A 26,365-nucleotide genomic window follows, 5' to 3' on the forward strand; every position below is an offset into this window, starting at 1 on the left:
ATGCCGGGCGGCGGGGCCGTGCTGCGGCGGGCGCTGCTGGGAGCGCGGCGGGCGGCGGGCGGCGCCGGGAGCCCCGCGGCCATGGTGAGGGTGAGGGGGGAGCGCGCGGGCCGGGGGCGCGGGCCGGAGGGGTCCCACACGGGCAGGCCGCGGGCTCGGGTCAGTCCCCGGCCCTGTTCCCTCGGAACTGGGGGAACTGGGATTGCTCAGGCTGGAGAAGCCTCCGGGGAGACCTGTTTGCCACCGTTTAGTACGTGAAGAGCCATGGGGAGAGCTGGAGAGGATTTTGGACAAGGGCGTGGAGGGAAAGGATAAGGGGGAATGGCTTCACACTGATAGAAGGTTACACGGGATATCGGGCAGAAATTCTTCCCCGTGGGAGTGGCGAGGCCCTGGCACTGGCTGCGCAGAGGAGCTGCGGCTGCCGCATCCCTGAAGTGTTCCTCCGTGCTAGATGGGGAGAGGAGAAGGTGTCCCTGCCCATAGCAGGGGTGGGACAAGATGGGCTTTAAGACCCCTTCCAGCCCAAATTATTCTATGATTCTCCCTGTGTGCCCCCACCATCCCGCCTCACGGCTGATTATTTTATTTTACACAAAGCTAATAGTGAACAGCACGTGCAGGGTTCAACTCTCGCCCCTCAGGCATGAGAGTTAATTCTATTTTTTTTTTTTTTTTCACTTTATGACTGTTTTGCCTGAGCTTCCTCCAAACAAACATGATCCATCACTCGGTCAGTCCCAGCACCCAACAGCTCCTGGGCCCTGAGTGTGGGTCGGGTGCCAACACCTCGGATGCTCGCTCAGCATTGGCACCCGGTGCCTGTTCCTGCTTCCCTGCCCGTGATGAGCTGCTGAGGGCTGAGTGTGGAAAAGACATTGGAGTCTCACACTTTATCTTTCTTCTTGCTGCTTTCTGCTCCATTTCTGAACATCCTGGTGTGTCAAGGGGCTGACTCAGGACGTGACCTCCACAACGTGAAACGTGCTGAGTGTTCAGAAGGGTCTGCATAAAATGTGGTCTCCATATTCCTATTAAAAACTCTGTGATCGAATTTCCATGTCTTGTCAATGGCCATGTGTCAGGTGAGGTGTCAGGAGAGCACCACAGTGTCCCCAGAGCTGGCACAGGACATCTCTGTGCCAGCTGGACTTTGTGTTTGGGACAGCAAAGTCCAGCAGCCCTGGACTTTGCTGTCTCAAAAAAAAACACCACCCTCATGATTTTTTTGTGCATTTGCAGTCTAATTTCATCTCGTGCCAGATAAAACAGTACATTTCAAGACAGCCTTTAAAATCACCCTTGGTGATTTCTGTATATGCTTGGAAAAAAAAAAAAAAAGAAGAATGTAATAAATTTATGCCTATGACTGTAGTTATAGCAATGAGAAATCTGAAATTTGTCTTCTTGCAAGCCTAATATTGTGTTTGAAGTGTAAAGAGCCTAAATTAGTTCAGTTTGGGACCTGTAAAACCCATCTCTTGTTACATCTCTGTATCCCCCTAAACACAAACAGCAGCAGTATCGCTATTAGATTGATTTAGTCCATTTGGGGCTTTTAATCCTATGTTATTGGTGAAAATGTTGCTCCTTGGCCCTCGTGCATCTTAAGGCCTTGCTCAGGTCGCATTAATTGCGTTAATTCCTGCTCTGCTCAGACTCACAGCCCCATCTGGTGGCTCCAGGGCTCCCGCTGGAGCACCGGCTGGCAAAGGTGAAAACTCCTGAGCTGCTGAGCTGGTCCTCACTGCCTCCCATGTCTGAGTGAACCTCTGGAGCAAAACTGCCTTTCTGGAGGATCTCACAAAGCTGAGCCAGCTGCTAAAGTAAAGACTAAGCCAGTCTGAATGTAGCTGTACTGGGGAGAAAGGTTCTTCCCACTAAAGCATTGCATTTATCATGAGAGTCTGAGAGCCGTCTCTCAGAATATGTGGTCTGAGGATGGGCTCATGCTCTTAGTCCCTGCTTTTAGAAAAGGTATCAAACCTCTTCCGAAGGCCCCACAGAACATTCCTCTGTGTCTGGCTCTGGCCTTGTGTGTGGTTCAGCCCCCAATTCAGGTATTTAAGCAGAGTGTTAATCTGTCATGTCTGTGCACCCAGTGGCATCAGGAGGACTCCTGTCACTTCAAGTAAGCCATACTTAAACACTGGTGCTTTGCAGAATCTAGTGCTTTTACCAGTAGCTTCAAACTCTTTGTAATTGTGTGCAGGTGCATCCATGTATTGACATTTTTTTTCTTTTGATTTAGTTACAAAGCTCTTTGTTCCTTGAGAACTCCATAGCATGTGCTGTCTTAAAAGCCCATTCCCACTTTCTTAAAATAGTAAAATACAAAGTAGGTAGAGTTCAATCTCCTGTTTTTCTTCTCTCTTTTGAAATAGGTATTTCCTGATATCTTTTAGCCTTATAATTGTACATTTAGCAAATAATGTAAATCATCCTTTACTTACCAGACAGAATGGAACATTTGGAAATTAAATGTGATGTTACAGCATCTGGATAATTCAGATGACCAAGGGTACAGGTATGCTGATGTCCATCTTCATTCCTGGGAGTCTGTTGCTTTTCACTAGTTTTGTACAAAAAGCACTTGGCTGAACTTTCCTGCCCAAATAGAAATGGCAGGGTTTGGCTGGTTTAGGTTAAACTGGTCTGTGAAATTAAAAATGGTAAGAAACTGCACAGTGAATTTTCTTTGCACCATACATAACCACCATTTCATCATGTGGTTTTCTTATTGTTGTACAAAGGAGAACCTCAGCCTCACTTGTGCCATGCCTTTATTTTTTTCCCTCAACAGTCCTCTCAGTCTCACTGGTTGACAACAGAGGAAAGGAATCAAGTTTTACTGGATCTCAAAGCTTCAGGCTGGTCTGAGCTGGGAGAAAGAGATGCCATCTACAAGGAGTTCAATTTCAAAAATTTTAATCAGGTAATGATTGTTATATGCCACTTTTAATATAAAGGAAATGTAATTGCTTTAATTTCCATATGATCCTGATGGGAAAATATTTATATTCAGAAGTTTGGGAGTATCCTGGTGGGGCCAAATCCTCTTGGATTTGCCCTGATGAATTACTCCTAGATTCTGATCTCATTAGGTGGAGTAAATTAATTCCATGTTGTAGTTGATAAGTAGATTTGTTCTAATATTACAGTTTCTTGATTCTAATATTCAGGTCAGAGTCAAGGTTGGTATTGTGGAATCAGACAAAGCAGTATTTGATCCTGAACTTTTTTTTTCCATTACTAGCACTCATAAATAAATGCTGGAAATACATAACTGATGGGCAGTGGGGATCATTTTTGTCAGGGAAATATGTGAGAAAAATAGGTAAATATAAGAAAGAACAGAAACTTTTGGCAAGCAAGGTGGGGAAAACATAAATATTTCACCTTCTAAACAGGAAGACAAAGTTCTAGTATATCCTTGATTGAATTCTAATAGCTGATCTTGCAGTGTCTTTGGCACACAGAGTGCAGAGTGCTGGTTTTTATTTATCTCACTGGGTTTTTGTTTGGAAACAGGATCCTGAGCCACATCTCACACTCACAAGAACTTGTCTCAGACATTAGTTACCAACTTGCTTTAGAAATACTGAATTTGTCTTGAGATCCCTGTTCAGCTACATTCCACTGAAAATTCTCTTCTGAGGAATCATGACATTCCTTAGAAAAAGTCACATTCCCAGAACATGCATTTCCTTTCTGTTTTATTTCTGAGGGAGGGGTGAACTCTTTCTTGGGAGGGAAAGAATTTCCAGGGGTTTGTTGGGATGATGGGTTTCACTGAGCTGGTTCTTTCCCTCACTACAGAGGGACATGACAAGCTCCAGTTTGGGATGCTGTGGGTTTGTTGCTGTGTGTAGGGACCAGGAGCTGTGCTGTGAGCTGTTTATATGGCTGTGCCTAAACCCAGAACAAGATGTTTTAGGAAACCACAGTGAGCTGGATAAACAACAATTTGTAATGCTGGCCCTTGTTCTGGCTGTTTCAGTAGTTGCCATATTAAGGAAAGTTCAGGCAGTAGAGAGAAGGTGGGTGAGGTGGGCTGGGAGAAAGCAAAAGAGAAAACAACTGCAGAAGAATCCAGCTCATTAGCAGGACGGTGCTGGTCCAGGGAGCACATCCAGAACCCTGAGTACATTTTTACTACAGAGCAAATAGAGCCAAATCAGTTCATTCCGAGGGCAGTGAAGGGGAGAAGCCCATGAGAGGGAGCTCACAGGAAGCCTTGGTGAGATGTGTAGGCAGCTGGGGGCTGGAGCAACAAGGAAGGTGGTGGGATAGAAGTGACCCTTGGAAGAGTAGAGATTTTCTGACTTTGAATATTCATGAAATTACATCTCTGCCTGGTTGTGGTCAAAGTCTTTGCTGGTTCAGCACAACTAGAAATGAAGTTGCCCTCAAAATCAATTAAAAAGTGTTTTTTCCCACTGTAAATGAGTAACTCAGTTTGATCAGATGGATTTAGACAGTCCCTGTCTGCCAGTAATCAGGTGAGGAGACAAATTGGTGTCCTACACCAGCAAATATCTGGAAAACGCACTGCTTTGACAAAAATTTACAAAGTTGTATTTTTTTTTTTTTTGACAGTGTAGACTTATCTTACCTACCAGCTTAGGTAGATATCCATACGTCTTCCTGATTTGAAGGTGGATGGAGCACATACCAGTATAGAAAGTTGAGTACATTTAAATTAGCTTGTTGGTAAATGATGAACTATATGTCAATACTTCTAGTGCCTGTAGTCATGGGAAGAGTACTTAAAAAAGTGCTACTTGAATTTTTTGGGAGATATTAGAACAGTGTCTTTCATGCTTAGCTGCTTTCATGGATGCAAGGCAGAAATAAGAGCATAGACTGAGAGTTGGCTTCAAAACAAAATTTCTACCCCCGGTTGGGAGAAAAAGCCATGCAGGTGGGTGCTCTGGGCAGCTCTGGTTGGATCAAGCGTAGATGTGAACATGTAAGGGCAGAATTTCACCTGTTGATTTTTATGCATTTACTGCATTGTCCCCTTTGCTGTTGAAGAGGGCAGAAATCATTTCTGTTCTTGTAGTCCAGGAGCAGGCTCAACATGCAGATCCCAAGGGCATTAGATCCTTAGCTGGTATTAGAGAGCAGGTATTTGCCTTTCGATAAGTTGAAGCTGAAAATAAATTTAAATTATGCATGTATGCTTAATTTTATTAAGTTATGCACACATACTTGTATTTATAATGACTATGAGTAAACACCGTGTTTACTACAACCTAGGAAACAAATGGCAAAAGTAGAGCTATACCTGCCGTGTACTTTAGGAGAATGTAGTCCTGCAATGAAAAAAATGGAACTTGTAGGTACAACTGCTTTCATTTAATGCAATAAATATTCTATTTACAGGATTTAAAGTGTTTAGTAAAAGTCAAAGGACTGAGAAATGTCATTTCCTCAGTGATCTTCTTCCTGCCCTTTTACAGATGGCGTAAAATCAGGTGTGGAAAAAAAAAATCACCCCCAAAAATGCAAAAAAAAAAAAAAAGTAGTTGAGCTGACATGAAAGGTATTTCAAATTTATGTTTTGCAGATGATATTGGTATGATTAATGTATTCATTGCTTTTTTTTTTATTGCTTCTTGCAGATAATATTCATGATGCATGGAAAATTCTGTGGCTTCAAAATCTATGCCAGGTTTACAAAGTTTGTGTATGTCAACAGATGTTAAGAATATAAACACAACTTTTATTATAAAGTTGTGCAAATGTGTAGACATGAGCTTGGTTTATGTATATTATTTTCAGCATGAGAATGAAATGAAACTTCTGTGAAACAAGAGTTATTTAGATTCCTGAAGCTTTCAGGCTGAGATCAGTTCAGTTAAAAGCGATCAGCAGTGAGCTGCCTTTGTAAGGCTGACAAGCTAATGACACTTCTGGCTCAGGGAATTAGTTTGTAACCCAGAATTTGAAAGCACTGATGATATTTGTTAGTCTGAGGATACATTTTCACAAAAATGGACTTTGGTGCTACAATTCTCTGAAATAAGCTGGAAACCAGCCTGGGGTTTCTGCTGAAAGTGCTTGGTTGGTTTTGTTGCTGTGGATGACCACCAAGCACCAGTCCTGGGGGACTGGATGTCATTGACTGTATGCTCCCAGTATGTGAGGCAGGCTTCTTGTGGGTTGGTGTTCTGCATCTTGTATAAAATAAAGTACACCAGTGGTGGGGGGAAAAATGCAATTCAGCTGTAGAGGAGAGTGCTGTGTCCAGAAGAGCTGTGCTGATGGCACCAATGCCTCTGTTCCTCCATATGCCACTGAGCTATTGCCACTGTGGAGTGGCAGGTAGGCAGTGATGAGTTAACACTGGAGTCTTTTACCTTCACGACCCTTGATGAACCTTTGAGCACTCGCTCAAAGCCCCTGGGTTGAGTCCCTTTTCCAAAGGAACATGTGCTTGGCAGAAACCTCTGGCTGTGAGTGAGGTTTTGGAGAGGAGGTGGGCTTGGAACACTCCATGGCAAGTCCCAATTCCTGCTATGCATCGAGTGCTCGTGAGCCTCTACAAACCTCACAGCCACATCAGGGAGCTTCTTTGGGGCCTCTCTCCCAGGCTGCAGGGCAGAGAAGAGTGGCTGGTGGGGCTTTCAGGCCATGGTCTAGCATCATGAGGTGATGTTGTCATCCATTCACATCTTTGTGCTACTGAAACAAAATGGTTTTCTTCCAGTGGAGCAAGCCCTCTGCTTGCTCAAACAAAATTGGGAATTGGGATAGAAAGTTAGTTTATGCCTCCAGATCATGCTGGTAACTTCTCCCAGCATTTCAGGTCAGTTCACCTTGGGAGCAGTGATCTGGAAGAGGGGACAGGCCTGATTTAAAGATGTGAGTTTCTCTCAGTTTCATCTCAAGCCCAGTCCTGGGCTGGGCAGGCAGCTGTGAAAGGCTGTGAGTGCAGGATGCCAAGTGCTCAGTTTGGGTCCTGTATCCAGCTGCTCACTTTCCCTGAATTTGCAGGAACATCTTAGCTCTGAGACTTCCATGTCTCTTGTCAAACTTGGTTGGATTTGACCAGAGGGTTTAAGGGGCAACTGCCTGTGTGATTGCGTTTCCGTAGGTAATCACACCAAGGCAGCAAATGCAGTTAGGAAATTACAAAGGTGGGCAAGTTTGCTGATGGTCAGGTTCAGAATTTACAGCTGCTTTCTTTTATAGGGTAAGTTTTTAATTAAGTTTGTTTAAAAAAAAAAAAAAAGATTGTGTAGGAAGTCTCCATAAGACCTCTAACGTCATTTTCTAAAATGACAGGAAATCAAATGCTCTAAGAGTTTTAAAGCTATTTCAGATACATTTTTTGTCTTTTGGGGCAAGAGGGTGGAGGTGGAAGATGAGTCTGATGGAGGGGACGGTCCGGAAATGCTATGCACTAAGAGTAGAAGCACATGTGTCTCAGTGCAATTTGTGTCTTGGGTTTTGAGAACATATTTAAAGATGTGTAAAAAATCTAGGAGTATTAAATAAGTTGCTTTTCTCACTTTGCATTTCCTTTCCAGATTTGCTGTCTCTCTTCGTTGGAATCTGGGAGAAAAAAGTCAGACAGAGCATGTTATGGTACATGCCTTTTTTTCTCCCTCCTGGTGATGCCAATTTTTTTTCTTCTGGCTGTAGGGAGACATGCTCAGATTTGTCCCTTTAAATTGGTGATCCTTGTTGTGTGATCCCAGTTACGCATCCAAACGAATTTGGTAGGATATGCAATGCATACTCTTGATTTCTTTCAATGGCAGTACTTGGTGCCAGTGCCTTCAATATAATCTGGGTCCGTCCATCCTTTTTCTACACCTGGCACGTTGCTTTGTTTTTTACATTCATCAAAGGTTGGAAAAATTTGGTTTTATACATATAGGCAGTGTATTTTGTTTCCACTTTATGTACTTTATCTTTTGGCTGTTTGTCTAAAATACGTCCACGCCTTTTACGTATTGAAAACATTATATCCTTTAACTTACAATCTGCAGAGTTAAAATGAATTTTATGGTAAATATTCAGTTGTGGACGACATCTCCAGCTTTTTATATGCCACAGCGGTCTTGTGGTTTTTTTCCTTCTCCATTGTCTGATAGTGAGGTCATTTTCAGTCCTCTTGAGATATTTTATTCCCAGCCAGATGCAGGCCATATATTAAAAGTAGCACCTGTGGCTAATATCACAGCAGCTTACCATAAATTTACATGGTAACTAGGATTATATCTGTCAAGACTGTTAAAAAATGTCTAGTTTTAATTTGATTTCCAGTATTGAAGGAGCTCTCCAACATTTTGCTTCATAACTATATTTTAAAAGTTAAAATCACTCCATTGTTAAGTTTTATAGCACTCCCAGTGCCCATTAAGTTGATTTGTTAAACGGGGGTCAGAATAAAGCAAGTTGGCTACAGGAGGATCGGAAACCAACCCATTTGTGACAAATTTAGTCCTCGCGTGTGAATCTTCTCGGAGCTCGGGGAGTGATTGGATTCAGGTGCAGCCTGTGTCAGTTGTGTTTAACCTCAAAGCCTGAGCAGCCTCAGCCCAACTGTCACTTCTGCTAATCGAAAGTTGGACTTACTTTCATATATTTTGGGAGGAATAGCTATTTTTAATGTAGTAGTGCTCTGCCAGCTCCTTCTGCTAGAGTTTTGCATTTGATTGCCTGTCGACTAAAAATAAATTATTTTTTTATCCAGCTAGGTAGGTGCTGGTTTTCATATAGGCTTTCTGAAATTGCTTCATTTTCCATTATCCTTTGAGTCCTCTCCCATATGCTGTGATTTGTGCACCTGCAAAGTTATGAAAGTATTTCATAACTTTGGTAGTTATGTTGGTAGTTATGTTGTTCACTAACTTCCCAGCGTTTATGAATACAATAACCAATTTACAATAAATCAGAATTATTTATGAGTGGGTTTACAGAGTTGGAAATCTCTTTGTATCTGAAAATAATGAATTTTGGGCGTATTTGCCTGTTGACATTTTCTTTTATTAGAAACTGATAGTGAAGTTTCTGGGACTGGCAGAGGTTAACCTGCAGGCCAAAACACAGTCAGTGAACTGCATCAAGTGTCTCAGCGCAGAGCACGGTAAAAATATATGATTCCTGGATGGTCACACCTTCCTTGAGTTTATTCCTGGGACTGACTGAGTAAATAAGAGTCTCGCCTCTGAGTCGGCAGGTCAGGGTGCAGCTGTGGGACCTGGACATGATCCACCTGCCCACGCTGCTGCCTGCCACTGCCTGTGGGACGAGGGTAGTGCAGGGTCTGGGGGAAATGACATGAGATGTTCCAGGGAGATGGCTTGTTTGGAAGCTTATGATTCTCCTTCCTTGGCCTTGGAGAAGGAAGAGATGACACTGGAGTTCTGGTCAGCGTATACTGTGTCCAGTGATGCTTCCAGCTAATTGGCAGTCAGTTGTGAGAAGTTATACAAAGCTTGGAGGTCCGTACTGGTGGAAATGATTATGTCTAAGAAGAAATAAAATCCTTGGAGCTGGGAGTTGGGAAATAAGGTATTTATTTTCTTCTCACAGCCATCATGGCCTGCCATGTACAAACCCATAGAATCCTAGAATAGTTTGGGTTGGAAGGGATCTCAAAGCTCATCTCATTCTGAACCCCTGCCATGGGCAGGGACACCTTCCACCAGACCAGGTTGCTCCAAGCCCTGTCCAAACTGACCTTGGACACTTCCAGGGATGGGGCAGCCACAGCTTCTCTGGGCAGCCTGTGCCAGGGTCTCCCCACCCTCACAGGGAGGAATTTCATTCCAATATCTAGTCTAACCCTGCCTTCTGTCAGTTTGAAGCCATTCCCCCTTGTTCTGTCACTCCATGCCCTGGTAAGAAGTCCGTACTTGTCTCTCCTGTAGCCCTTTTAGGTGATGGGTCCTCCTTGTGCTGTTGAGTATCCCATCTCCTCTTTGCCAGGGTGGGTGTGTGCAGATGCCACCACCCTTGTGTCCCACCTGCCTATGACAAGTGCTGTTACAGTATCCACATCACCATTATAATTGCACTGTGGCACTGCCAGTGGTGTCAGGCCACCAGGGTTATTTAAAATGTCACAATATTAATAATATTTAAATAAAGACAATTATCTTTAAATTGAAGACTCACGCATGGTCATATGTCCTTCATCTCCTTCATCATGCAAAATGTCCCATCCTGGTTGTGGTAGAGTTTGCATCAGTTCTGGGGTTTTTTTTTTGTGACTTAACTGTAATTTGGCATACTCATTTTCTTGATGAGCTAATTATATTTCTCCCTAGAACAAACCATTATTTTATTGTTTATAATTAGTGGGGTGTGGTGTTTCTAATTGCTGAGTTTCTCCCCTCAGTAGACCTGTTGTATCTCCTTTTATGCACTCCACTGCTTAAAATCTGCCCAGTTGACCTTTGGGCTGCTCTCCAGTTGACTCCAATACAAATGCATCTCTTAACAGATGGATTTATTATCACTCAAGTAAAAATTATTACAGCATTTGTTTTATACTTGTTGCATGCATCGATCTGAAGATGCAAAAGAAATTATTTGTCAAAATGCCTTTTGGATCTCACAAGCAAAAGAAGAGTTTATCTCTTTTTTTCAGCTGCACAAACTGATTGTTTCAATTAAACAGAATAAATAATGTTCTATCAGCTATATGTGCAGTGCTCAAAGCAATAAATGGGAGCAAGTCAATCTAATTTTAGCTACATTTTGGGCATTTCCCATGATAAAACACCTTTGGAAAATGAATGGAAAATTTAATAGGTTTGAATTCAGTTGAATAGCTTCATTTGGGAAAATGCAAGTGTGACAGCCTCTTTTGAAGATGGTTATTCAGATGAATGTTTTTATCTTTTCAGTTAAGGAAAACTGGTTTCTTGAAACTCCTTTATGCAATAACATTTATTTTTATCGGGGGACTGGAATGATGCTGGTTAAATGCAGTCCTGGTTGCTTAACCTTTTGCATCCCCTTGCTTTTGGAGCAATGCCTGCCTACAGTTTCAAACTGTAAATTGCCTTTAGCACCAGCAGCTCTCACTTTCCCATACTCCCGCAAAGGAGCGACACGCTTTGGGATATTATTCTCTGCAGCTGTAATTAAAAATGGACTCCGGCTGGCAGAATAAACTAAAATAAAACTACAACGCCCCTATTTCAAAATTAACCATTACTCACCAAAAGCACATCAAACCCACTTAGCGGACATCCGTTAATCCCGCCGTGAGCCGGTTCAGGCTTTAATGCACACTGTTTTACACGTTAAGGGGTTTGAAGTCGCGGGCCAGCGCTGACCTTTCGCATCTGCTCCTCTCGCAGTAGGAATCTCCGCTCGCCGCTCCCCGTCAGGGCGGATTAGCGTGACGAAGTGCAGCTCTTCTGCTGGCTGCAATTTCGGGTTTTGATCAGAATTATTTCTTTCACAAACAATCACGTTTGGCTAAAACGTTACATCTGCTCTGAAAAGCCACTGGCAGGGCCGTCGTTTATCAGGGTGAGGCATGTGGAGGTTTTTTAGCCCTCTTTTATAAAGCTGCAAACCCACTTCATGTGGCTTTCTGTGGGAGAGTTTCCTTTCTTGCTCTTCCCCTTGCGCTTTATTCCTTTAGTTTTGTTTGGCTGAGATGAAAAGTCACTTTGGACAAAAAAGAAGCTGGGTGTGATGTCTTGGAGGGGTTTGGTGGGAACACAGTGATGAGTGGGAAGCCCTGTGCTAAGGCAGCGTTGCACTGTTTGGTTTATTTATTGCTAAGGATGCTTTGAAGGAAAATGTTATTTATTCCTAGGATCAGAGGGAAAAGTCCTGAATACATGATCTACCGTGACTTTCCTTGGACTGGGGTGAGAATAACAACAGACAATTAAATATATGTCTGTGTATGTCCAAGGTGTCCCTGGTCGAGGGAACATTTACTCTGTCTTACAATGGGTGGGTGCTCATAGTGAGCAAAAATACTGTTAACTGTACAAGCCCAGAATGCTGGGTTTATGCAAGTATCTTGTAATCCCCAATCTAACAAAAACCCCAAGAGTTGTACAAAGAGTTTCCCTTCATATGAATTTCTGAAAGAAATTTGGTGTTCATCAGAGGACTCAGAATTACTGTTTGCCTCCCCTCCTGAGCCTGTGTCTCTATTTCCATATGGACCAATACACAAGCAGTGTGGGTTACCCAGAGAATCCTTTGTGTTCTGGTAAAAAAACAACCAACAAAAACTTCACAAAATATTGCTCATCGAACATACTCTCTCACTTCCAGGCATGTGCTTGGAGCATAAGAAGGGGTCTGAAGACAGTGGATAATGTTAAGTGCAGGTTGAGTACCTGAATTGTTGGCAGTTAGGTGAGCCTTGTTCTAATAAAACAGCTTAATGTAGCTGCTTTTATCCTTTTCTCTGTGACCTGCTCCAGCCATTCTTCCAAATAGAATGAGACAGGAGATGAAGCTCAGGTCAAGGTGACCCACAGATCCCAGAGGGAACAGTGAGCATGGCAAACCAGGCAAGGGACCTGACTGTGTGGAGCTTGAAGGATACCCCATCTTGTCTGGGAAAATCCTTGGTCTGTCCTACTCTTTTTTTCCCAAATGATCTGTTGTTTCTAGACTTGAAATACCTTGTTTGCAAAATAACATTGGAATTTTATGGTGCAATATAATTTAGCAGCCTGCCAGTGCTGGCCCAGGTAAGTCTCCTCCAGAGTTCACTGCCCCTGTGTATCATCTAAACTCCTCTGCTAGAAAGGTGTCCAAACATTAAAACTCATTCTGACAGTACAGTAGGACACCTTCAGCAGTTCAGCTGAGTGAAATGATTCCCTGACTAGATCTGATGTAAATGATCCTTAGTTTGCTTTATTGCAAATCTCTAGATCTTTTTAGCTTCTGGCTTAGCCAAGAGAATGATGGGAAGACCTGTCCAAATTCCTCAAATCTCCATCATGTTTTCTCTGTTGTGTGTTTGAATTGCTGAACTTGTCTTTAAAAAAACAAACTAAACCAAAAAAGCTGGTGGGATAGTGGAAGATGAAATGGTCATGAGACCAACATCTTCTCTTAATCCATCATAAAGCAAAGCCTCTCTTACCACTCTTTGATGTGTTCTTAGGATCATAAATGGCAAATATTTAGAGGATTATCAGAGGCAGGATATGATTGCCCTTGGATGCTCAGCAGAGATGTTGGATATTAAACTGATAGTGTATGTAATCTTGGCCAAAAGACCAAGGAGAATTTTGTCAGAGCACCCCTGTGTTATCAACAGCATGGATGGCATGTGAACTTCACTTTCATGTCTACAGAATGAAATCATTCTTTTGCATATGAGTAAAAACAAACATTGGCGAAAATTGCAGAATATTTTGTTCTGCTCCGGTCAAATCTGTTTCATGCAAAATGTGGCATGATGGGATAATGAACTTCTCTGTTCTTCTACACCATACCTGCACTCTGTAAAAGTCAGAGGGTTTGAGAAACTTTCAGAAGTGGAACATTCACTTAAATTAATTCTGATTTGCTCTGGTTTACGATACCTTCGTGTCATGGGCTGGCACTCTGCTGTCAAGGATGATTCATTGCCCTCTGCCTTAGCAGAGGGCTCAGGTGCCTGAATTCAGAAGGAACTGGGGACTCCCTGCACCTTGTTACTACTTTGTTTTTATTGTGGTTTGTGTGATGGCTTTATTACAGTACAGCCAAGGGTTTGATTTGCTGGACCAAACATTAGTTTTAGCAAGTCAAATTATCATTGTTCTTTCAGTTGTGCAGCCAAGAGAGTTTATTATTTTAAGTGCCTGATTACTTTAGCAGGTGCTCAGTTTAATGGGGACTTCACTGTGTTATTTCATGTTTTTAGGTAGGGTGCAAAAAGCTCATTTTAAAAAATCATGTTTCTTGAAATAGTGGGTTTTTTTGTTTGTTTGTTTTCTTTTTTTTTTTTGTGCAAACCTCCTAAGGGCAACCTTTATATTCCATTTTTTAACACAAAGCACACAAAAATGGCTTGGGAGGTGGAGAGCTGCATTGAGCATTGAGATTATGATATGGCTGAAGGATTTCCACTATGCTCTAGTTCAGTCCTGAAACCTGGGATTATTTCCCTCCTTTTTTCTTGGAAAATGTAATTTAGTAATTTAGAGATCTACAATTTTTAATAAATAAAATTATATTAGTCTATATTATTAGTTAGTTATTATTAGTCTAATTAATTAGTCTATAAGAGCTGAGGGACCTGGGGGGGGGAAAGGAAAAATTAAAGCATTTATTTTCTATATTTTGATATGAAATGATGCATCATAAATACCACATGACTTAGTTGCAGGTGTGGTTGGGACTTAAGGTATCTACTCATTTTGCAGAAGTTTTATGGGCAGCTATCATATTTATCTACCTATAAACAAATGAATGTATTTTGTAATATGGTTGTATTGGCATTGAAACTTTTATCACTTCCAGAAAGTTTTTATGCTGCCTTAAGACATCTCCATGTTCTCTCTCTTCTTCTCCATCACGTCTATAAATCTTTCTGGTGGAACATGTGATCAGTTTTGGTGTGAAGTCTGTTTATTGAATCACCAAGAATATTATCTCTGTTCTGTTCATGAAAGCCAATGACAACAAATGATTGCAAGTGCAACCACTTATAATAAAAAGGAGAATAGGAAAAAATATCCTCAACATGGAGGCTGCTGGAAAAGTCAAGATGTGATGAAGAAGAAGGTAATACATGTAACATTTTGTGTTTTATTATTATGAGTAAGAGAAAGAAGGCCTAAAATCAGCACATTTATCCTGATACAAACAGGCTTAGAAAAGACCAGGTTGAGGTTTGTTGTGCAGATTGCACACAAGGGTTTTTTACATACTTAATGAGGTTGAGAGGAGGGGGAGAGCAAAGCAAGGAGCAGGATTTAAGTGCAGCAGCTGAGTGCTCTCTACCTTCCTCAAAGACCCTTTCCTTGCACTGATCCATGTCCATTGACCATAGCAAAATAATTGAATTTGCTTTTCAAACTGGTTGAAACCCAGATGGGGCAAATGGCACTTGCATCTGGTTTATGACTGTTAATGGTTTTAAGGTGAAGGAGGGTAATTTCTGTTGGATATAGAAAGAAATTCTTGCCTTTGAGGATGGTGAGGCTCTTGCACAGGTTGCCCAGAAGATCTGTGAATGCCCCATCCCTGGACAAGACCAGGTTGGATGGGGCTTGGAACAACGTGGGATAGTGGAAGATGTTCCTCCCCATGTCAGAGGATTAGAACTAGATGGTGTTTAAAATGCCTTCCAGCCCAGGCCATTCTGTATTTCTGATTCTGTGATGTCATAGCTTCAGTCCCTGCTGAGCTGGGAAGATGAAGCCCTGAACTGCAAGCCCCTTGGAGTACTGTCAGAAGTGTGATGTGTCTAGTGGTGCACTGCGTCTGGAGGGTGCTGAGTGAGTGCAAACTTCCCTTTGCTACAAGTGGCACGGGCTTTTCCTGGGACAGCATTCCTGAAATTGCCTTCTGTCATCTCCTGTGGCTCTGGACATTGTACCGGTACCTGGGTAAGAAACGTCCCCAGCGAGGCAAGGCTGTGCCTCCCAGCTCCACTCCTCTCTGCCTCCATTTATTCTTCATGCTCTTCAAATTGGTAAATCATATGACAATAAACAGAAATACTCTCAGTGAAGAGAGAAGGGGAAACTGTTGTTTATCTGGTCAGGTGGTTTAGATTAGCAGTGATGCTGGTCTGTATTATGTTACTTTAAATCATAGTGTCCCAACAGGACATAAATTATGAAGATTGTTACAGTATGTTTCATCCAATGTAAGATCAACAAATTGGAATAATTTTTTTTAAATAGGAAAATCAGTGCTTTGGCAAGGTTATTGTTGAAGAATTTAATTTAACTTGAGCTTTGCTTGCATTATTTCTTAATATATAAAAACTATTTGCATAATGTACGAAGTATAAACATTTTTAGAATCAAAGGCAAGAATGCCTTTTCCAAGATTACATGGAGTGGCAAACTACTTAGAATAGATCACTGTTTGTGCTTTTGCTGTCAAAAATGTTTGATATAGAGCTGGCAAGCTGGTTTCTTCACTGACATAATTGTAAACAAGTGTTGGGAGACAGAAACAGCATTCTTTGCAGAACATGGTGTAAAGGTTTGCACATTCTCCACTGCACATCTAACAGCAATGTTTACAGCTGCAATAGGAATGTAAATAGGTAACTTTTTTTAGAGTGTAAAGCAGCATTGCATTTTTGTGTGAATGATGTATGCAGATAAGTATGGGGGATGCAAGTGGTCAGCTCTGGATTTTCAAAGAACATTGTAAACGCAGAAAAGCATTGACATTTCAGTTGGAAATTGGAGTTTGTGGGGGTTTGGAGTTTTTAGTTTCAGATTTGCTATGAAGACAGAAATGGCATCTCAGTCCATGCCAGAATGTCTTTAGTATTATTCTTCCATCCTTTCCCTTCATTATTATCCTTCAGAGTGAAGAGCACTGCTTTCCCCAGTCACAGGTGATGCTGTGGAATAGGAAGGTTGCCTTTCTTCACAATATTTTGCTGTTTGAGCTATTAAAGAGGAGAAAAACAAATTTCTACCAGTGGTTCATTAGGTGTTGTTCACCTTCAGACCCTGTTGGCTGCCCATGCCAGGATGGAGAGAGTAGGGAATTGTAGGCACAATACCTGATCTGTCTTGTCCATGCCTTGAGGCCTCAGCAGAGAGATGGGGGACATGAGTAACCTGAGTTTAGCTCTATTTTGGTGCATGATTATTTGCATTCTTAATTACTGTCCCGCTGTTCATGGATTGCTGTTAAAAAGGGGGAAGGGGAAGCAATGAGAAGATGTTCACCTGATTTATGTTCTATATTAATCCAGACACAGACAGAAAGGAGGAGGAAAATATCTAATGCCATGTGGATCCAGTGTCCCTGAGGATGGTTCAGGCAGATTGATAATGCCAACAGGGAAGAATCCCAATATTTAGATTCATGTGGTTTTGGGGATGAGTACCTGTCCTTCTGTGCTGCCATCAGCTTCCTAAATACTAATTACATTCCTCTTTTTTTGTGTTTTAACTATGTTGTCATTTTCAGATAAAGAGTGTAGCTTTGTGACATGATTTATGCATATTTATATGATAAAAGTATATAGTGGGGGAGTAAATGGAATCAAAATAAAACAAAGCCCAATTTTTTCCTGAGAGCACAAGAGAAAATGTTGTGAGAGCCCTCATGATTAGCAGCTGATCCTCACTTACAATATCTCGACTTTAAAGAGCTTTTTCCTTTTATCTGCTGGCTTGTAGTTCACTGTTAGGTAGTAATGTCAGCTGGATATGTGAAAGCTTCTGGAGTTTGGGAGTGAACCTCAATGATTGATTTTATTGTTACAAGTGTCAAACTCTAAGGAGAATACATGCTGTACCCTGGGTACTTTTTACTCAGGTGAGTGGAGAGCAAATGTTGAGGTGTAGTCATCTCCTGTGTGTCAGTGTCACTGTAACCTGAGTAATTTATTAATTTCCCACTGATAAATGGTACAGATGCAGCCTGGGAGGTGGGGGAAGGGAAGACAGGTAGCCCTCACACTGCAGAAGGTCAGGGTTAATGCTACCTCCAGCATTATAATGACAGATGGGAGGCAGAAACCTTAATGTACTTGTGATGAGCACACGCTTTCCTTGGCTGGGTGTCCAGAGGATTTAAGAAACCCGAGTGCAAACTTCATTTTATAACAAACAAACAAAAAAAAGAAGCATGGTTATGTTGTTGAGCCTTTCAGCTGTTTTACTTAAATATCTCCACTTGGAGTCAAGTACTGTCAGCTGCTTTCTTCTGGAGATGCACGGGAGTGATCCATCACGGGGGACTTGCAGTGGGTGATGTATGAGCACAACACAGCGACCTGTGAGCCTTTGATGTATATAACTCATCAAGATAATGTTGGCAAGCATTGTACAAAAGCAGCATGTTTAAAAAGTATTAAGATGAATGGATTCCTTGCTTAAGAAGTGTGAAAGGAAGAATAATAGCAGATTAGCTCCGAGATCCCACCGTTCTCCCAGAGCTGTGCAGCGCTGGGCAGGGCAGAGGAGCAGATGGAATTTCATCTTTCCTCCCAGTTCTGACAGCAAAGTATCTGGCCCTGGTTTTCCAACAAAAGTAACATTAAGTCTTATTTTGTGATGTGCATTATATCAGTTTCAAGAGCAGCTTGACCAGTCACAAAACATCATGAGACAGCTGAATTCTTTTAAAGTTTACCTTGGGTTTTTTTCACTTACTTAGGTTAGCTTGTTTTTCTAATAGTAGCCCTAATTTTTATCTCATGGAGACATATTAGGGCTGCTAGTATTTAAGAAACATTTTAGATGTGATGTTATGACTGAAACACCATTTGTTTTTAGTTCCTTCTTTCATGATCTTAAAAGACATGAAGGGAAGAGATGTATCAGTGCACCCATGGCATCTTGTCTGTGCAGGATTGCTCTTCATGGTTTGTTGCAGGGCCTCTGCACTCTGCCACCCCTTGGGTGATGTGGTCTACATGTGGAGTTCCCTGAATGTCTGGATACTATTTTAGCCCAAATGTCCTAAAAAGGTTAGGTTAAAAATGTGTCTAATATGCTATTACTGAGAAACCAGAATACTTCATAATATTTACTACATCAAAGTCTCTTTTAATACTTTTTTATGGCTTCTAGAAAATGCACAAAACCTTTCTTTCTCCTGTCTTTTTATTTTTGAGGGAAAAGCCAGAAAAAGTTCTCATCTGGGGCCGAGGGATTGCAGTTCCCTGTTATTAATAGAGTGAAGGTCAAGACTGTGTTGGGTGTCACTGTCATGAGTGAAGTGGTTGTCCCACTTTCATCAAGAAATGTGTGATGGTCTGATAAACTCTGCCCACCAGTGCAGTCTTGACAATGATCTTGCACTGCAGACTGCATAATAATTTTCATTATTTTTAATTAAATTTGAAGAAGTGCAGACTCCGGCTCAAATTAAGGTTGGTTGTGTTGCCGGAATGCAGTAATTACTTTAATTGATCACAAGATAGTTTCCTTGATCACCAATTAGAGCAAATTACCGATCAAGTTTCAAGACGTGAAGAAATGTCCAAACTGATTTTGTGTAATAGTGTTTTCATATCTAATCAAACCTAAAGATCTTTTCCTTCCAGAGCCAGTTGTATTTTCCCAAAGAAAGGTTAAGGCTCTACAAATATAAAGGTGATTAATAAACAATAGTGTTCCAATTCATTTAATTAGTAAAGGAAGTATTTAAGACCTTAATGGAGATTGTGTTGGTGAAATTGCTCAGTAGAACCATAGCTCATTTTTTTGTGAGACACACATTTTGTGTGTAATTAAAGTAAACTAAAATGCAAGGAATGAGTTGCTGTGGGTAATGTGCAATGAGGGTGGGCAATGTTTCCAGGCAGAGCAGGGCATGCACAAAGGCGAGCAGGCTTCATCCTTCACTGTGACACTGGATTGTCCTGGCTGGGGCAGTTGTGGGCAGCTGGAGCAACAAGCAGCAGGACATGTCCTGGGAAGAGTCCTCTGTGCTGGAATTTATTCCTTTTCATGAGCTGGACAGCCTCAAGTTGAGCAGTCTTTGGTAGGATGAACAGTTTTGTGACCAATGTCCATTTTATCCAGTTGGAGACTCTGTGGGGAAGGGGCAGTGGGACGTTGTGTTCGTCCACTGACTGGGGGGATTTGGTGGTCTACTAATGAGGGTATTTGTCATCTGAACTGTGGAGGAAGGTCTATAGAGCAAATTAATTTTTTTAGAGTAATTTGCTTGTGAAATTCTCTCTGTATGCTTTCATTGGAGCAATGATTATTGTCTCACCATCAGTGACTGTTTGCAGTGTGATCTGGGTCTGTTCATGGGCAGGTGAGTTCCTGGAATGAACAGACACCAATAGAGCATACACAAACCTGCTAGGGGGTTTTATAGATTTATTTTTATTTTTTCCTTGCTGTTTGCTTCTGTTGCAGGAAATTTGGTTGCAGACACGTCACTGTTTTAAACTTTTGAGGATATATCTGTGTATAGATTGCTGTGTTGGAAATAGCACTCTTATTAAGACCCTGGACACTATAAAAGCATTTGAATCATCACTATTAATAGAGAAGTTTTCCAAATCATTGCTAACATCTGATGCACAACTTGCAGCTTTCTACTTCAAAGCATGCTGCTGAAACATGGGCAAACTCTTAAAAGTAATTGTTCACTCAAAGCAAAACTAAACCAAGCGAGAGCTTCAAGGGAAGTTAGAGTCTCCTGAATTTTGGAAAGCTCTTGGGTCAAAGAAAAAAAGCTTTTTAATTGCTGACAGTTTGGTGGTTTCCAAATGACAAACCTCATTGGAATGATTTTCTCTGATTATAACATTTGCATTCATTTGACTGGCAAAGCGACCAACAAAGTCATTCTTCATCCAGGCAACAATTCTTTTTTTTTTTTTTTTTTCCTTAAAGGTTTTTGCAATTTGTGAGAGGGAAAAAGACTTGAAACTATTATCAACCATTATATGTTATTCATTGACCACATGTTTGTTTGAAATGGTCATCACTTGGTGGAATGTGGGCTATATACATTCTCTTCCATAAATTAGCACTAAAAACCTACCTAAATCAGGTATGGTTTTGTGGAGCTTGTTGTATTATAATCTGAACCAGACTGTAATGTGGATGTTCCTCCAGCTTTGCATGTTAATTCAGGTCCTGAACCCGATGGATGGAGCTTGGTATGAACAAAGCCTGCTGCTGAGAAGCGTCCTGCTCACGCTCCCAGGCCCTTCAGGCCCCACTGCATAATTACAGTCTTGATTTGCATGGACGTTCTAATTTTCTTTATAATGCAGTGATTTGCTCCTAAGTATTTTGGCAAGAGCCTGCTATTATTTTCCTTTTGAGCCTCTGATAAAACCTGTGTCCTGGGGGAGCATGTAGGGAGAGAGGATTGGAAAACTTCTTTTAACTCATTTAAAGGGAAAATATGTCTCATAAAGCAGAGGGGCAGGCCCACCTGCTGCCTTTTTCTCCGCAGTAAAATAAATAGCAAAATAGTTAAATGGAGGGATGTGTTTCTGGAAGCAGTGTTGGTCATACAGTGGCATGGTGCTTAATTAGAAATGGCATGTTTCTAAGATGCAGTAGGGGATGGGGGACTTGGGATGGATATTTAAAATCCCTGCTGATGCCAGAGGTAGAGTCACTGCTGTCATGCAATAGCTTTGAGTCCTGGGCTAAGTCACGCTGAGCAGGGTGATTTACCAGGGTCTGCAGGGGATCATTTCGGCCCTATTGAGAATGCACCAGTAGCGTGAGAAGTTCAAATGCCTCTAGCACACACAAACCCAAGGTGCAGCCATCTGGGGCATCTTGATGAGATTTTGAGATTTTGGAGTGAATCTTGCCAATCCACTGCCAATCCTGGCAGGTAGAGGAGTATTTTCCTCTTTGCTCTCTCTTTCCCTAGGCTTTTGGATTTATGACACGTGTTGCTCTACAAGCAGAGAAGATGAATCACCACCCGGAATGGTTTAATGTCTACAGCAAGGTAACATGTTCACCAGCCCTAGTTACTCACACAGCAGTGGAATTAAGGAGACCAAACCACCAGCCCATTCTCTCTGCTTTTATTTGTAGCTTGTCTGCAAGGTAAGGGAATGGGAAGTGTCTCTATAAAGAGATTTGAGATTTTAAAGAGATGCTGAGATTTGCAGTGGTGAGGAATCAAGAATGAAGCTCTTGGCGCCTGCTGCCAGCTGTATGGTTGGGGCCTTTGGCTTCACCTCTCTGGCTGAGATCTAAAAATAAAACAGAAGCCTTTAAACTCTTTAGCCAACCTGAATAAATTACTGTTTTAAAACTACTCACCAGCTCTCATTCCTGTCTGTGCAGCAGGTCAGGAACTCAGCCGTGTAGGGTAGCGGACAGTTGGTACCTAAATGGGAGCCTGGCAGTCTCAATTCAGATTTGATTTTTTAAAAAATTGTAGGCTCCTATGTCTCAACATAGCAGCTTATAAAGTTTGTTTATAATATTACCTAACTGATGGTGGTCTTGTATTTACAAGGGTTACAAGGATTACTGCAACCCTCGAATGAAAGGTGCTGTGTGAAGGGAGAAATTATTGCTCTCCCTTCAGTTTTATTTTCTAATACTTCTCATTGCATTGTATCATTTTGTTTGTTGTAGCATTTAGTGAATATATGACAATCCCACTAAAAATGTACCAGAAGAAAGGACATGTGGATAAGCAGTCTGTAGCTCAGACCATCATCCTCAGAGCAGGACATCCCACCTCTCCTTGCAGCTGAAATTCCCAATACAGACTCTTCCTCATCAGCCCTTCATGTCACCCTGTTCACAGGACATTAAATGATCACTGGAAAAAAACCTGATCATCCACTCTTCCTGATTTTCTTGGATTTCTAGAATATTCAGAATTTGTATTTTTTTCCCCTTTTGAGTCTTCCCAAAATCTCAGTCAAAGGCAGGACAAAATAATGCCCAGCTTGTCATCTGGCTCAGTCTAAACAGACCTGTGAGGCAGCTGTGTCACCTATACTTTTTTTTTTAATTAATCTGCATCAAGCTTAAGAATTTTTTCACCTTTGGGATGCTGATTCTTAACAAAATATGAGCCCCTAACCCAGCTCTTGGCAGCTTGGTCACTTTTCCAGGTTCTTCATGAAACTGATCCATGGAATTTAAATGTAAAGAGTGAATGATTTAATCAGATACCTCTTCTTGGATGAAACCCAAGAATACAAAGCCTGTGTTATTCTGCAGAAGGGCTCATCTGGTGAGATTCCAGGCTCTGTAAAGCCTCCTCACCTACAGTGTCTTCTGGTTTACATGTGCAGGGAGGGTCCAGCTTGGTGCTTGCCAGGAGTACCAAGTAAAACCAGCTCACTACAGACACACGACATTCCCAGTGAACTGCTGTTCTGCCTAAATGTCAGAGATCAAAATGCCTTTGTAACCTCTTTCTTTTCCTTTGTGACAGGTTCAGATAACTCTGATTTCCCATGACTGCGGTGGGCTGACCAAGAGAGATGTGAAGCTGGCTCAGTTTATTGACAAAGCTGCTGCCTCAGTTTAACCAGGATATAAATACCTTTAATACAATGTCCACCTATATTTTATTTTTAAATGTGTCTCTCTTTCCTTGTAATCCTGATTTCCAAAACCCATAGAGGGAAGATATTTTGTAAAAGGAGTGGCTGAGCTTTTCTGACCTTCAGTACCTTAGTCTTGAGACCCCCTTGGATGCCTGAGCTTGTCCTTTCCCATTGCTGGTTCTGCAGGGGGATGCAGTGGATAAACCAGCAATAAATAAGTTTTGAACAATCCTTTTTTAGAAACTAAACTGTGCTGGAATGAAACCAGGAGCCCACCCATGTGTGTTGGTGTTTCCCAAGCTCACAGGAACTGGTGGCAGCTGCCATATGAGCTTCCCCCAAGCCTGGCCACTTCCCTCCTATAGGTTTGTAGATCTCTGCACTTCAAACAATGTAAGAGCAGCCCGGCCAGGTCAGTCCCCTCTGGCTTAGTACCATCATCTCTGCCAGTGACCAGTGCAAGGACACTGGGGAGAGCAGTGCAAGCTGCTGCTGAAGTGTCCTTGGAGTTGCAGCTCAACTGGCAGGAACAGCTGTATCCAGAGTTGCTGCTTGAGAGCCTTTCCCCGTCTGAGAGTGTAGAATCACATAAGCACAGACTGGTTTGGGTTGGAAGGAACCTTAAAGCTCATCTTGTTTCAACCTCCTGCTGTGGGCAGGGTCACTTTCCACTAGACCAGTTTGCTCCAAGCCTCATCCAGGCTGGCTTCGACACTCCCAGGTGCGGGACTGGATCTTGGAGTTGCTGAAAGCTTTAGCGCCGGTACCACAAATACAAAATGTCCCGGTGAGCTCCCAGCTCCCACACCATTAAATGAAGCATGTGCTTAGGTGCTTGGCCAGGTCAGTGCCCAGCTCCCTGCAGGATTGAGCCACTGTTGGTGTTGTAATGCTCCAGTACCTGCTGGATCAGGCCGGGGGTGGCTTGGCCAAGTGCCCAGAGCCCTGGCTAGGGCTGCCGGCGGTGAAGGAAGCGGTATTAGCAGGATTCTTGCTAAGCTGGGCTTGACTGAAGCTATGCTCACCCAGTTTTTTTTCATAGCTAGAATTACTCGTTGCAAACACTATTGCAGGAGTTGCAGATCCCACTGACAACGTTTAAAATAGTTTCTTCCGTGGTTTGAATGTCTTTGTTTTTATCCCATGATCCTCCCCAAGACAGATTTCCAGTGCCGGCAGGGAGATTTCATCCTGCTTAAAGCTTGCAGGAGGGCCTCTCCCCCTGCAGTCCCCCTGCTGAGTGTCCCCAGCATGCTCTGTCATGCCCTGCGAGCAGCTCCGGGTGCGGCGCTGCCGGGAGATTGACACCTCCGAAATGCCGGAGCGCATTGCTCGGATGACACCGGCGGCACAGCCACCAGCTACCGAGAAGTGAGATGCACGAGTGCCAAAATCTATATCGGGGGTACGTGCGAGGTGTGTGGTCTTTCAGATATTTTGGGATGCAAAATGCCATGAGCTGCCACCCAAGTGACTGTTGATAAAATGAGAAAGATATTTTTTGTAAATCCTTAGCAAACGCACCGTCACGTGCTAATTGGTCACACACAGGAAGCAAGATGTTGGGGTTTATTGTCAGTAACCCTGCTTGGGATATCAAGTTAATACCTAAAAAGACCCAAATTCAAACTACGTGCTCAGCTGTTCTTTTCTCACAAGTGCCTTTCCCTAGTGAAGTGGAGGATTTCCCTGATATGGTTTGAAAATGGTCACTGTTGTGAAGAGTGAATAAAACTAAAACAAACAACCAGGCTGTGATGTCTCCTGTTACTGGTGGGGAAGTGAAATGAGCTTCACCCAAAGTTTTGACAGCATCTCTAATAAAGTGTGTAAAGTCTGTTGTTCAGAATTGGCTTTGAATAAAACCAATAAAATCAAATTCCTCCTTTGTAATTTGTTTCTTTATTATTGTACATATGTGACAAAGCTGTTTAGTTTGAAGATAAATTTAAGATAAATAATACTTAGTTACTGGGAGGTCTTTGGTTTAGAATATTGATATTTATTTACATACTCTGAGGAAAAAAATCCCTATCAACTAATTCAGCTCAGAGAGCTGCTCTGTCTGGCTATGGCACAAAGCTGTGCTGGGGGTGTTGAGGATCCTGACCAGCAAAGATGCAAAAATACTCAGGAATGAGAAGGACGAAGCTGGAAAATGAAGCTTTGAAATGCTTCGTTTTATGGTCAGTGCTTGTTTAGCCATAATTTTAGTCATTTAGCCATAATGAAGTCTGGGGCATCCCAGACTTGTAAGCAAGGTGAGCATTGCTGTGAAATATAAATAATAATATAAAAATAGGTCATGGGGAAGGGATGCAGAGTATCCATGAGCTGGAACTTCACAGCAAACTTGGGCATCCACAAGCAAGGATTTTGTGGTAGGCACTGGTTTGGGGCCAGGAAACTCAGCCTAAGGCTCCTCTTGAGAAGAACATAATTTGCTCTGCTCTGAGCAAAAGTAGCCAGTGTACAAGGTTTGGCCTTTCCCAGGTGGTGGCATCGCTGAAGCTATGCTGCTCTGTGAAGATAGGGCTCAAAAATGGGCTGCCCAAAATGCAGCTTCCTCTGCTGTGCTGGCTTCTCCTCCTGGGCAGCTCGGTACCTGTACCTGCTCCCCAGGAGCCCACAGAGGTGCACCCAAGGCTGAGTGTTGCTGCTCCTGCAGTCACGTTTCCCTGTTTGCTTCCATGTTCAGATCACCAGTCACCAGGTTAAATATTCCCCTGGAGTGCTAGGGTTTTTTTGGTTGTTTTTATTTTTTTCTTTAAGGCTGATTGTAGCTTGAAATATTTGTATAATCCATCAGAAACAGCCTTCTTGCTAGCAACTCCCCTGTGCTGAGGCTGATATGACTTACTGTGTCACCCCCACCAACCTTGACCATGGTGTATGGGAAACACTGTCCCTGGGAGACCCTCCAGTAGTGCTCTGTGGCCACAGGAAATTAAAAAGCAAAAACTCAAGGCTGAGAGAGCAGAATAGAAGAGATGCCTGCAGTGTGCTGTGTGTTGGGATCACTGCTCCGCTCCTGCTCGGCTGTAGATCAGACCTTCACAGCACCAGCTCTGAAACCCGGCCAGGGAATAATCCTTTTCTTTCCCCATAGTGGGAGCTCAGGTCCAGTAAACTGCAAAAATCATATTGAAATGAGAAGCAGTGGCATCAGATGTGCTATGGGGCTCTGGGAATGGGGTTCCACAGCTC

At 42.4% G+C, this 26,365-nt stretch overlaps 1 protein-coding gene across 12 annotated transcripts; it reads left to right on the forward strand.

The window, feature by feature from the left end:
• On the forward strand, positions 1 to 24,908 carry PCBD2 (pterin-4 alpha-carbinolamine dehydratase 2). 12 transcript variants are annotated; one of them, XM_053991002.1, is made up of 6 exons: positions 2,831 to 2,935; positions 4,600 to 4,686; positions 5,628 to 5,692; positions 7,539 to 7,596; positions 21,508 to 21,588; positions 23,044 to 24,908. In XM_053991002.1, the coding sequence occupies exons 3-6, from the start codon at positions 5,637 to 5,639 to the stop codon at positions 23,137 to 23,139; spliced, it is 291 nt and encodes a 96-aa protein (XP_053846977.1). In that variant the 5' UTR covers positions 2,831 to 2,935; positions 4,600 to 4,686; positions 5,628 to 5,636; the 3' UTR covers positions 23,140 to 24,908. The 12 variants fall into 12 exon arrangements, with proteins under 12 accessions (XP_053846974.1, XP_053846986.1, XP_053846976.1 ...); XM_053991011.1 differs by lacking the exons at positions 4,600 to 4,686; positions 5,628 to 5,692; positions 7,539 to 7,596 and adding exons at positions 20 to 90; positions 5,038 to 5,130 and having other exon boundaries at positions 2,804 to 2,935; XM_053991000.1 differs by lacking the exons at positions 4,600 to 4,686; positions 5,628 to 5,692; positions 7,539 to 7,596 and adding exons at positions 40 to 84; positions 703 to 1,085 and having other exon boundaries at positions 2,804 to 2,935.
• Positions 24,909 to 26,365: the final 1,457 nt, after the last annotated feature.

The sequence above is a fragment of the Vidua macroura genome, chromosome 15 (assembly GCF_024509145.1).
Source record: "Vidua macroura isolate BioBank_ID:100142 chromosome 15, ASM2450914v1, whole genome shotgun sequence".
NCBI lineage: Eukaryota > Metazoa > Chordata > Aves > Passeriformes > Viduidae > Vidua > Vidua macroura.

Bases quoted from the DNA above. Each gene is read 5' to 3' on its own strand.
- PCBD2 (XM_053991011.1), top strand. The intron at 2,936-5,037 runs GTAATGATTGTT...TTGCTGTTGAAG, and splicing joins ATTTCAAAAATTTTAATCAG to AGGGCAGAAATCATTTCTGT. The intron at 5,131-21,507 runs GTATTTGCCTTT...CTCTTTCCCTAG, and splicing joins TAGCTGGTATTAGAGAGCAG to GCTTTTGGATTTATGACACG.